The sequence below is a fragment of the Coregonus clupeaformis genome, chromosome 1 (genome assembly GCF_020615455.1).
Source record: "Coregonus clupeaformis isolate EN_2021a chromosome 1, ASM2061545v1, whole genome shotgun sequence".
NCBI classification, from domain to species: domain Eukaryota; kingdom Metazoa; phylum Chordata; class Actinopteri; order Salmoniformes; family Salmonidae; genus Coregonus; species Coregonus clupeaformis.
The window spans coordinates 12372699-12386049 of record NC_059192.1 but is presented as its reverse complement, the minus strand read 5'-3'; the positions used below and the strand labels follow the sequence as shown (position 1 = coordinate 12386049).

The 13351-nt window shown below is 46.5% G+C and overlaps 1 protein-coding gene across 1 annotated transcript in view; it reads left to right on the top strand.

The window, feature by feature from the left end:
* The first annotated feature begins 9532 nt into the window (after positions 1–9532).
* The window catches only part of LOC121581980 (melanopsin-A-like), a 42257-nt gene continuing 38438 nt past the window's right edge, over positions 9533–13351 (top strand). Inside the window, exon 1 of the mRNA XM_045224050.1 lies at positions 9533–9736. Coding sequence (XP_045079985.1) covers positions 9614–9736 — 123 coding nt within the window. The 5' untranslated portion in view covers positions 9533–9613. The remainder of the gene's footprint in view (positions 9737–13351) is intronic.

Genomic DNA, 13351 nt, shown 5'->3' with positions numbered 1-13351 from the left:
TAAAAACCTTTTGTCCCTTCTGAGGTTTTAGGTCATTAGATCAACTCCAGGTCCCTCTCGTCACAGATAATTATCGTGAAGGAGCCTGACTTACCGATCGACCAAGCTCCTACCACAGAGAAACATTTGTTAATTTTGATTTGATTTATTAGGATCCCCATTAGCCAACGCCAATGGCGAAAGCTAATCTTAGTGGGGTCCAACACATAATGAAAAAAGACATTACAGACAACAGACTTTACAATTTACATACATTTAAAAACATTAGCATGTAGTGTGTGTGTGTGTGTGTGTGTGCATCTATCAGTTACACATACATGTCAGTATGTACGCGAGGGCCTAGAGAGCTGCCCTGCGGTACACCACATTTTACATGTTTGACATTAGAGAAGCTTCCATAAAAAAAAAAGCCTCTGAGGTCTATTATATAGATAGCTCTGAATCCATGATATGGCAGAGGTTGAAAAGCCATAACACACAATATCGGTCAAAAGTTTTAGAACACCTACTCATTCAAGGGTTTTTCTTTATTTTTACTATTTTCTACATTGTAGAGAAAGGGAGAGAGAGAGAGAGAATTTCACTTCACCAATTTGGACTATTTTGTGTATGTCCATTACATGAAATCCAAATAAATATCCATTTAAATTTAAGGTTGTAATGCAACAAAATAGGAAAAACGCCAAGTGGGATGAATACTTTTGCAAGGCACTGTACAACATTAACAATGTCTACACTGTATTTCTGATCAATTTGATGTTATTTTAATGGACAGAAAATGTGCTTTTCTTTCAAAAACAAGGACATTTCTAAGTGACTCCAATCTTTTGAACGGTAGTATATGTAGCAGGTTAGGCGAATTGGGTTATGGTTAGAATTAGGGTTAGGGGAAGGGTTAGCTAAAGTGCTAGTTGTCCCCGACCAGACTCTAATACGCAACCTTTGGATTGCTAGACACGGTTACTGTCTAGAGTAACTAGACCATTAGTACATATCATACGTCTTCGAAGGTGCAGAATAATGTATATAGTATGCTTCGTATGGCTCTGAGGCCGGGCTGGTGTCTGTGTTTATGGGACCCTAAAGAATTTTGGTTTTTGACACACACAATCTCTCTGAACCCATGACCTCCAGGTGATGCACCTCAGTGTGTGCGTTCATTCATCTGTGAATGTATGAGATTTGATTACTCTTCTGAGTAAATATGCCTATAAGTCAGTCTCAGTTGATCTGATCTTCCAGGAAGTTACAGTATGTTGGTCAATGAGTCTCATGACAGAGGGTTCGGGGTAATGTGGATCAGCTGCTTAGCGCTAACTGCAGTCCATTGTGTGTGTGTGTGCGTGCGTGTGTGTGTGTACTGTATACTGTAAGAGGATCAGGTCTGGGTCCAGGGGTCTGACAAAACAACAGAACCATTAACAACAACACTAATCTATCTACCAACTACAATACATGCCTGTGTTACCGATTGCTGTAGTCTCTGTTATACATAACGCACACTCGCTCACTCACACACAGCGCACATACTGGAGAAAGGTTCAGATAATGGGAACACGTACACATCCATACATCATACACTATAAAAACATGCTGGTAGATACCCATAGACTTCCAGTCATTGTGCTAAAGCAAGTTAGCACTGGCTCGCAAAACTACCTCCAACTTTCTTCATACTGGACACAGAGACATAAACATGTATCAACGCATTCATCTGACTCCGGGGAAGTAGATAAATCCTGAAGTATCTCTTTAATGAGGTTTATACAAGCGTTTGAGTTCATAAAGTGCCAATGCATATGCCAATGTCGGGATATGTAAATAATACATATCCTAACATTGTATCTCAATGTTGGCATATGTAAATAATAATGTGAAATTTAGATTAGAATATGTAATGTGCAAAAATATTCAAGGAAAGTAAAAATGTGCAGTGTACAAACTTAACATGATGAACAGGAATTATGTTAACTCTCACGGGTGGCCAAAACAACTATTTGAAAGCCACGCCCCTAATAGGCCACGCCTCCTGGATATAACATATGGATTACATTATAAAAGACTCAGCTGCTGGGTCAACCCAACTGATGGTTAAAAAAATAAACTGATTGTTAAATTAACAACAACTGATGGTGAAATGAATCCATGTTTGGGTAATCCAAAAAGCCCAACATGTTCATGGAACCAATCTGGCTCAGTCAAAATAACCCAGCGTGTGTTCTGTCCACTATTTAGCCAGCGCTGGGTTACCAAATAACCAAAATTGGGTTGTTTTTAGCCCATCATTTTTTAGAGTGTAGTGTGTGTGGTTTGTTTGTGTTGTCTACAGAGACAGAGGGAGGGCGGAGAGGGGTGGAGGAGGGAGACTATTACTGATAATTGTGATTACTATTCAATTACTGTACTTTAATTTGACTGAGAGAGAGGGTGGGGGGGGATTCAATTAATCACAGCATGTACTTGTCAGGGCCGTGTAGAAATGGTGTGGTGTGGAATCAGGTGCAGAAGCAGAATGATAGTCCAATAATCTTTACTGGAAAGTGCGAGGCAATAATCCAAAAACAGCCAGAGGCAAAACGCACACAGGCGTAAAATACAAGCGCGCATAAACAGGCGCGCAAAACTCTTCTCAACCGAGAAGTAAGCAATACAGTAGAGGCGTACCAAACACAGGTACGAAATGACACCTAACACGAAACAATTACACACAACACTACACTAACAACAAGGAAACTAAATAGGGTGCTTCATTAGACATAACACAAGACAGGTGTGGCTAACAGACAAAACTAGTCAAACAGAAAACATAGAGCGGTGGCAGCTAGTACTCCGGAGACGACGACCGGCGAAACCTGCCCGAACAAGGAGGAGGAGCTGCCTCGGCCGAAACCGTGACAGTACCCCCCCTTGACGCGCGGCTCCAGCCGTGCGCCGACTCCGGCCTCGGGGACGCCCAGGAGGGCGCGGCGCCGGGCGCGTAGGATGACCACGATGGAATTCGGTCATCAGGGACGGATCCAGAATATCCCTCCTCGGCACCCAGCACCGCTCCTCCGGACCGTACCCCTCCCACTCCACGAGATATTGGAGACCCCCATCCGGCGTCTGGAATCCAGGGTGGTCCGAACAGTGTACGCCGGAGCCCCCTCGATCTCCAACGGGGCGGAGGAGTCTCCTCAATCTCGAAGTCCTGGAGTGGACCAGCTACCCACCGGCCTGAGGAGAGACACATGGAATGAGGGGTTAATATTCTTGTAATCAATAGGTAGTTCTAACCTGTAACACACCTCATTCAATCTCCTCAGGACTTTAAAAGGCCCCACAAACCGCCGACCCAGCTTCCGGCAGGGCAGGCGGAGGGGTAGGTTTCTGGTTGAGAGCTAGACTCGATCTCCAGGTGCGTACACTGGCCCCTCACTGCGGCGTAGGTCGGGCGCTCGTCTTTGTCGACGTATGGCACGCTGCAGATGGACATGAGCAGCGTTCCACGTATCCTCCGAGCGCCCTACCCACTCATCCACAGCGGGGGCCTCGATCTGGCTCTCATGCCACGGTGCCAGAACCGGCTGATACCCTAAGACACACTGAAAAGGGGGTTAGTCTAGTGGAGGAGTGGCGGAGAGAGTTCTGTGCCATCTCGGCCCAGGGCACATATCTCGCCCACTCCTCCGGCCGGTCCTGACAATATGACCTCAGAAACCTACCCACATCCTGGTTGACTCTTTCGACCTGCCCATTGCTCTCCGGGTGGTAACTCGAGGTAAGGCTCACCGAGACCCCCAAACGTTCCATAAATGCTCTCCAGACTCTGGAGGTAAACTGGGGGCCTCGATCAGACACTATATCCTCGGGTACCCCGTAATGCCGGAAGACGTGAGTAAATAGAGCCTCAGCGGTCTGTAGGGCAGTAGGAAGACCCGGCATGGGAAGGAGACGACAGGCCTTAGAGAACCGATCCACAACGACCAGGATGGTGGTATTCCCCTGAAAGGAGGGAAGATCGGTAACAAAATCCACCGATAGATGAGACCAGGGTCGTGTGGAACGGGCAGGGGCTGTAATTTACCCCTGGGCAAATGTCTGGGTGCCTTACACTGGGCACATATTGAGCAGGAGGAGACATAAACCCTCACATCCCTGGCTAATGTTGGCCACCAGTACTTCATACTAAGGCAGTGCACCGTCCAGCCAATACCCGGATGTCCAGAGGAGGGCGACGTGTGAGCCCAATAAATCAATCGATCCCGGACCTCGAGCGGGACGTACGTCCGACCCACCGGACACTGTGGAGGACTAGGGTCGGTACGTAACGCCCGCTCGATCTCCGCATCGACCTCCCACACCACCGGTGCCACCAGACACGACTCCGGTAGTATGGGAATGGACTCCACGCACCTCTCCTCCGCGTCATACCGGCGGGACAGAGCATCTGCCTTCCCGTTCTGGGACCCAGGGATGTAAGTGATCTTAAACACAAACCGGGCGAGAAACACAGTCCATCGAGCCTGGCGAGGATTTAGTCTCCTAGCGGCCCGAATATATTCCAGGTTACGGTGATCGGTCAGAATAAGGAAAGGGTGCTGAGCCCCCTCAAGCCAATGCCTCCACACCTTTAGGGCCTGGACTACGGCTAACAGCTCCCTGTCCCCTACGTCATAATTCCGCTCCGCCGGACTGAGCTTCTTAGAATAAAAAGCACAGGGGCGGAGCTTAGGGTGGTGTACCCGAGCGTTGAGATAGAACGGCCCCAATACCGGCCTCGGACGCGTCTACCTCAACTTGAAACGGTAAAGTGGGATCCGGGTGCGCCAACACCGAGCCGAGGTAAACAGGTCCTTCAGTCTCCCAAAAGCCCTGTCCGTCTCAGCCGACCACTGCAAGCGCACCGACCCCCCTTCAGAAGAGACGTAATGGGAGCTGCCACCTGTCCAAAACCCCCGGATAAACCTCCGGTAGTAATTCGCAAAACCCAAAAACCGCTGCACCTCTTTAACCGTCGTTGGGGTTTGCCAATTACGCACGGCGGACACTCGGTCCACCTCCATTCTCACCCCTGACGCAGACAACTGGTAACCCAAAAGGAAACTGACTCCTGGAAGAACAGGCATTTCTCAGCCTTGACATACAGGTCATGCTCCAACAGTCTCCTCAATACCCTGCGCACCAGGGCTACATGCTCGGCCCGAGTAGGGCCTGTACACCAGAATATCATCGATGTACACCACCACTCCCTGCGCCTGCATGTCCCGGAAAATTTCATCTACAAACGATTGGAAGACTGATGGAGCATTCATTAACCCATATGGCATGACGAGATACTCGTAATGGCCGGAGGTAGTACTAAATGCTGTCTTCCACTCATCGCCCTCCCTAATGCGCACCAAATTATATGCGCTCCTGAGGTCCAATTTTGTGAAGAACCGTGCCCCGTGCAATGACTCCGTCATAGTCCCAATCAGCGGAAGTGGATAACTGTATTTAACAGTCACCTGATTGAGACCGCGGTAGTCAATACACGGACGCAGACCTCCATCCTTCTTCTTCACAAAAAAGAAGCTCGAGGGACGCGGGAGAAGTAGAGGTCCGTATGTATCCCTGTCTCAGAGACTCGGCAATGTAAGTTTCCATTGCCCTTTTCTCCTCCTGTGACAAAGGATACACATGGCTCCGGCGGAAGCGCGGCTCCTGTCTGGAGGTCTATCGCACAATCCCCCCTGTCTATGAGGTGGCAATCGTGCCGCTCGGGTTTTACTAAACACGAGTGCCAAATCCTCATACTCAGGAGGAATGTGCAGTGCGGACATCTGGTTCGGACTTTCCACCGAGGTCGCCCCTACGGAAACACCCAGACATAACCCCTCACACTGAGCAGACCACCCTTTAAGAGCCTTCTCTCGCCACGAAATAGTAGGATCATGGGTAGTCAACCAGGGAAGCCCCAGTACCACCGGATACGCAGGAGAGTCAATCAGATAGAGTTGAATCATCTCCTCATGACCCCCCTGCGTCATCATCCTAAGTGGCGCTGTGAGCTCCCCAATCCACCCAGATCCTAACGGACGACTATCTAAGGCATGTACGGGGAAAGACTTATCGACTGGAAGGAGGGGAATCCCTAACTTAACACAGAATTTACAATCTATAAAATTCCCAGCTGCGCCTGAATCGACTAGCGCCTTATGCTGGGAACGAGGTGCAACCTGTGGAAAACAAACAGGTAATGTAAAGTGGACGACAGAAAGCTCTGGGTAAGTAGGGCGCCTACTCACCTGGGAGAACTCCCCAATGTATGGCCTGCCATCTCCCTCCTCAGGGAACCCTCCCCAGCACCTAGCCGCGGTGTGCCCTCCGCGGCCACACTTGGTGCAGGAGACTGCTCCCCTCGGGTTCCTTCCTCTTTTCGTTCTAGCGCCAGCCCCTCCGAGCTCCATCGGACTCGGCTCGGAGGTGCTGGAGGGTGGAATGGGAGGCCCCCATCTGGGACGCCCGCGGGTCGTGAGTAGGTTGTCCAGACGAATAGCCATGTCCACAAGCTGGTCAAAAGTTAAAGTAGCGTCCCTACACGCTAACTCCCTGCGGACGTCCTCCCTAAGGCTACACCTAAAATGGTCTATGAGGGCCCTCTCATTCCACCCCGCGTCAGCCGCTAGAGTCCGGAACTCCAGTGCGAATTCTTGAGCGCTCCTCATCCCCTGTCGGGGGTGGAATAGACGTTCCCCCGCCGCTCTTCCCTCTGGTGGATGGTCAAAGACCGCACGAAAGCGGCGGGAGAACTCCGCATAGGTGACTGTGGCGGAGTCTATTCCCCTCCATTCGGCGTTGGCCCACTCCAACGCCTTGCCGGTGAGACAGGAGATGAGGGCGGAAACGCTCTCGTATCCCGAGGTCGCCGGGTGTATAGTGGCCAGGTAGAGCTCCACTTGCAAAATGAAACCCTGACACCCGGCAGCGGAGCCGTCGTACGCCCTCGGGAGCGAGAGCCGAATCCCACTGGGTTCCGGTGGATGAGTAGGCAGGTTCTCTGGTGGTGATGGAGCGACCGGTGGGGCTGTGGGAACACCGCTGATCTCCCAGCGCCGAAGAGTGTCCATGACGCCCTCCAACGCGTGCCCGATCCGATTGATGCGATGTTCCTGTCCCTGGAGACGGTCCTCCACGCTGTCGACTTGTGCTCCTGCTGATTCCATCGAAGTGGTGTGTAATTCTGTCAGGGCCGTGTAGAAATGGTGTGGTGTGGAATCAGGTGCAGAAGCAGAATGATAGTCCAATAATCTTTACTGGAAAGTGCGAGGCAATAATCCAAAAACAGCCAGAGGCAAAACGCACACAGGCGTAAAATACAAGCGCGCATAAACAGGCGTGCAAAACTCTTCTCAACCGAGAAGTAAGCAATACAGTAGAGGCGTACCAAACACAGGTACGAAATGACACCTAACACGAAACAATTACACACAACACTACACTAACAACAAGGAAACTAAATAGGGTGCTTAATTAGACATAACACAAGACAGGTGTGGCTAACAGACAAAACTAGTCAAACAGAAAACATAGAGCGGTGGCAGCTAGTACTCCGGAGACGACGACCGGCGAAACCTGCCCGAACAAGGAGGAGGAGCTGCCTCGGCCGAAACCGTGACAGTACTGTATCGGTGAATCCCAAAACACTGCCTTGCCCCTATACCAACTCGCTCAGAGGGCCCTCTGTTGTCACCTGTTGCTGACCAAAATCAGAGGATGACTTCCAGAGAGTAGCGAGGGGATCAATGAACCCATCATACTAGTGACTTGGATGATGCAATTCATGTTTAACTTTTAAATAGGAATAAAACAGCACGAAATTCAAATGAAGGGTTTGCCCCGCCATTGTAAGCAAGGTTTGAAAATATTATGTTTGTTTGGCTGAATCTACAGTGCCTTCGGAAAGTATTCAGACACCTTGATTTTTTCCACATTTTGTTATGTTACAGCCTTATTCAACTGATTGGACATGATTTGGAAAGGCACACCTGTCTATATAAGGTCTCACAGTTGACAGTGCATGTCAGAACAAAAATCAAGCCATGAGGTCGAAGGAATTGCCTGTAGAGCTCCGATGACAGGATTGTGTCGAGGCACAGATCTGGGGAAGGGTACAAAAAAAAAACTGCAGCATTGAAGGTCCTCAAGAACACAGTGGCCTCCATCATTCTTAAATGGAATAAGTTTGGAACCACCAACACTCTTCCTAGAGCTGGCCGCCCGGCCAAATTGAGCAATTGGGGGAGAAGGGCCTTGGTCAGGGAGGTGACCAAGAACCCGATGGTCACTCTGACAGAGCTCTAGAGTTCCTCTATGGAGATGGGAGAACCTTCCAGAAGGACAACCATCTCTGCAGCACTCCACCAATCAGGCCTTTATGGTACAGTGGCCAGGCGGAAGCCACTGCTCAGTAAAAGGCACGTGACAGTCCGCTTGGAGTTTGCCAAAAGGCACCTAAAGACTCTCAGACCATGAGAAACAAGATTCTCTGGTTTGATGAAACCAAGATTGAACTCTTTGGCCTGAATGCCAAGCGTCATGTCTGGAGGAAATCTGGCACCATCCCTACGGTGAAGTATGGTGGTGGCAGCATCATGCTGTGGGGATGTTTTTCAGCGGCAGGGACTGGGAGACTAGTCAGGAACGAGGCAAAGATGAACAGAGCAAAGTACAAAGAGATCCTTGATGAAATCCTTCCAACAGGACAATGACCCTAAGCACACAGCCAAGACAACGCAGGAGTGGCTTCGGGACATGTCTCTGAATGTCCTTGAGTGGCCCAGCAAGAGCCCGGACTTGTACCCGATTGAACATCTCTGGAGAGACCTGAAAATAGCTGTGCAGCGACGCTCCCCATCCAATCTGACAGAGTTTGAGAGAATCTGCAGAGAGGAATCGGAGAAACTCCCCAAATACAGGTGTGCCAAGCTTTTAGAGTCATACCCAAGAAGACTCGAGGCTGTAATCGATGACAAAGGTGCTTCAACAAAGTAATGAGTAAAGGGTCTGAATACTTATGTAAATGTGATATTTCAGTTGTTTTTTTGTATATACATTCGATACAATTTCTAAAAACCTGTTTTTGCTTTGTCAATATGGGGTATTGTGTGTAGATTGATGAGAAGAAAAAAATGAATTTAATCAATTTTAAAATAAGGCTGTAAAGTAACAACATTTGGAAAAAGTCAAAGGGTCTGAATACTTTCCGAATGCACTGTAGTTGATGATCCGTGCCTTATGGGATTCCACTTCGCAGGTGGCTGGGTTGAAGTGCCTATTGGAGGATCTAATTAGCCCTGACTCCCTACATCATTATCACTCCTTCAACTTTGGGACACTTGGCGGAGGCGCACATGAACGCGCAAATAGAGAGAGGGAGAGGGTGAAAGAGGGTGAGAGAACGTTAGTGAGTGAGTGTGAGTGCTTTCTCATTTCTCACTCCCTGGTCTCAGTCTGTTCTGTGTGTATGGGAGACAGGGTCGTGCTGCTGTGGCTAGAGGTCTGACGCAGAGCACTCTACTACTAACGGAGTTTCCCTCCTCCCTTTCTGTCTCTGTCTCTCTAGATTGTTTTACTGACACCCGTGGCAAGAATGAGCTCGCGCTCGCAAGTCAAGGCGGGCAGCGTCCCCACACCAAACCCGTCTCTCGCGCCTTGGAACATCAGCACTGTAAGCGCGCATCGCCTGATGGAGCTGCCGCCTGCGTCCACCTCGGTAAGTTAACGGCAGACACTACTTTGGCTGGTTGACTGTTCAGTGATTTATTTCATTTAAGTTCTTTATCGTTTATTTGGTTATTCTCTTTGGCAAAAAATAACACGGGGGCATCTATTTTAGGAGAGAGACCTGTCACTAGAAGGCAGCGATCAAACGTGTTAGGCTATATACCATACCTAGCCTACATAAAATCCATGGGAGCCTATAATGAGGGGTTGACGTTGTAACGGGATGCCCCGTTCTCTGCGTGCACCGCTAGCCCGCTGGTATGTGGTGCGTTACAGTTTGTCCAAGGGGCAGCTCTGGAGAAAGGCTTTTTGATCGTATTTCATTCATCTTCTGTGTGTTTCCTCTCCTCTCCCATTGAGAGGTGTTTTGTTGTGCTTTAACAATAGCCTACACACTAAGAAAATAGGGTTCTTTACAAGGGTGATGGTTCTATGTGGAACCATAATGATTTAAAGAGTCCTTTGAGCCCTTCAACGGTTCTTAGCAGTTCAGAAAGGGCTATTTTCTCTTTTAGTGATCATTTAAATGTAGGGGCAGGGGTGGGTCATTCGAATATTTTGAAGAGTGGTTTGTGCACAGCTCTTTTTGTGAGAGTGTTATTCCAGTTTCTCTAATCTGTTGTGTTATGCCATTACATGTTAAACGTGACTATGGCCAGTTATGGTGTCTTGTGAAAACCTCAGGTATGGCCTTGTGTAAATTGAGAACTTGTCAATTAACAACATAATAATAACACCTAAGGAATTTTAACAATATCATATGGCTAACCAGAATACACACACAAAAAAACGGTATTGTTACTCAAAAGGATCTACAAAGAACCTTTGAGATTTATAGCACATGTTTTTTTAATGTTATAAATAATAGCCTACTAAAGCACACTGTGGATTTTCCGTCTTTTAACAGAATCATTTAAGTGATTCAATCAACTGTATTTATACCTAAAATAAATGTATGGGCTAACCAAATAACATGCAGACAACACATGACAACGTGAGAAATGCATATCATATCATAGGCTGAATGAATGAACACGAGAGAGAGAGAGAGAGAGAGACTAGGAATCCCCCAGGAGCCATCCAGGAGCGCACCATAGGCTAATGTACACTCAATAAAAAGTGGGGTAAATAGTGGACAGAACACACATTGGGTTATTTTTGACCCAGCCAGTTGGGTGACTTAGTTGGGTTAGTGAGCTATGATCCACCGGGTCAGATCAGAAGACTGGAAGCGTGGCTCAGTATTGGTGTGGCTTTTAGATCGTTATTTTTTACCACCCGTGAGAGTAAGTGTAATTCCGGTTAATCTGTTCTGTTATATTGTCAACACAGGTCGAGAAGAGACACTTTTGTAGCTTAATGAGGGTTACTCAAGTTGAGTTCCTCAATGACCAATCTGTGTTTTCCAAATGATGCACAAATCAATAAATAATGAACCAAATAAATTATATGATATGCTAATTAATGTAGAGGGTTGGTGCTTTCCCAGTACAGTCTGTTCCACTATCGACAGTGTTTGTGTGCCTGCGTGCGAAAGCTGTTTGTATTCAAGCAAACAGCTATATTACATTTAAAAAATGGATGAAACAACATCTCATGGAACGGCAGGGACTGTGAGGGGACACACATACAAACACACACAGAACAGACACTCTAACACAAACATTTTTTTTTTTGTTGTATTGTTTGTATGCTGTTGCGTTTTGAATTTGTGTGACTGTCCTTGTGTATCAGTGTATCAGTGTTTTGTGGACCCCAGGAAGAGTAGCTGCTGCTTGTGCAAAAGCTAATGGAGATCCTAATAAACCAAATAAGATGAAAAGGCCTGCAGCTGAGTTCTTTATTGATATACTGTAATACAGTAAAAGGATACTCATCTATCTACCAACTTCTACATAGTTATTATGGACATGACCTGTAAAGAGTCAGGGTTATGGGTTACATCCAGGTAATGAAATCAGGGTCAGGTTTAAAACATGTTGTTTTTTATTTCATGTCTGAGATCATCTCCTTCTGTCTCCTCTGTACCCACCTCAGGTTACTTTTAGTTTGGGTTACCATGAGGTGGTTTAGTCTCATGTAATAGATGTCTCCTGTACAATGTACAAATAGAAAGACTCAAAACATCATGATTGTGAAATTAAACCATAAAAAGTAGTGCCCCTAACCTGAGATCTGGTGTTTGGAGGATGTTTGAATGTAAACCCAATGTAAGTGTTATGATACACAGAAAGTGTTTTTTAAACAGAATAGAAGTACTCTGAAACACCCAAAGTGGTTCTTCAATCTGAATATTGGTGTTTTTAAGAGTGTTGCGAAAACACTTCTTGGGGTTTCAGTGTATGTCAAAGGAAGCATTTTTATTTTTATTTTTGCAGACTGTCTCTCTTTCAACCAAATGGTTAAGAAATGCAAATGTTTATAGCCTAAATATTGATTGATTGATGAGGGCCTGTGGAGAATATTTTTTCTTCAGTGGTGAAATTGAACTGGGGTGAATTGAAATTGACTCAAAAAAAAATTAATGCAAGTTGTTTCAATGACTTGTTAATTTCATTTTACCAAAATATTTTGGAAATAAATACAACTTAATATTTTGCTAAAAAATTTAAGTATCTTTTGTGAGGATAACGAAAGATAGAACACATTTTGTGATTGAACACATTGGAAGTCTGGTTTTAGTCTCCTTGCACTTCCTATCTTAACATCTTAACAGCTCTGTTTCTTGAGGATAATGAGTAATACTTTTTGGGGGACTTTATGATTATTTTACACAATGTTGTATGAATGTTTGTAGAAATGAAGTATCTTCTATATTAGAATCAAGCAGCTTGTTGGCGTAATCATGATGAATGGATACCAAAACCGTCAGTCAAAATTGCGTTCAATGATTAGACCACCCATTCCCACATTTCCAACTTTTGACTTTAGAGAGAAGTATATTATCCTGCAATGTGTGGTGTTAAACCACTAGTTACTGCTGGTGGATTGAGTGTGGTGCTCAACAATTCCTGCTAAAATAGGTTAAACAGGCAAATTATCAGATACATAAATCAATGTTAAACATGAAAATGTCTCCCGACATGGTCTACGGCACTGCATCGCAGTGCTAGCTGTGCCACTAGAGATCCTGGTTCGAATCCAGGCTCTGTCGTAGCCGGCGCGACCGGGAGACCCATGGGGCGGCGCGCAATTGGCCCAGCGTCGTCCAGGGTAGGGGAGGGAATGGCCGGCAGGGATGTAGCTCAGTTGATAGAGCATGGCGTTTGTAACGCCAGGGTTGTGGGTTCGATTCCCACAGGGGGTAGGAAAAATAAAATAAAAAATGTATGCATTCACTAACTGTAAGTCGCTCTGGATAAGAGCGTCTGCTAAATGACTAAAATTTAAAAAATTTAAAATACTTCAGGAAAAGTCATATACAGTGGGGAAAAAAAGTATTTAGTCAGCCACCAATTGTGCAAGTTCTCCCACTTAAAAAGATGAGAGAGACCTGTAATTTTCATCATAGGTACACGTCAACTATGATAGACAAATTGAGATTTTTTTTTCCAGAAAATCACATTGTAGGATTTTTTATGAATTTATTTGCAAATTATGGTGG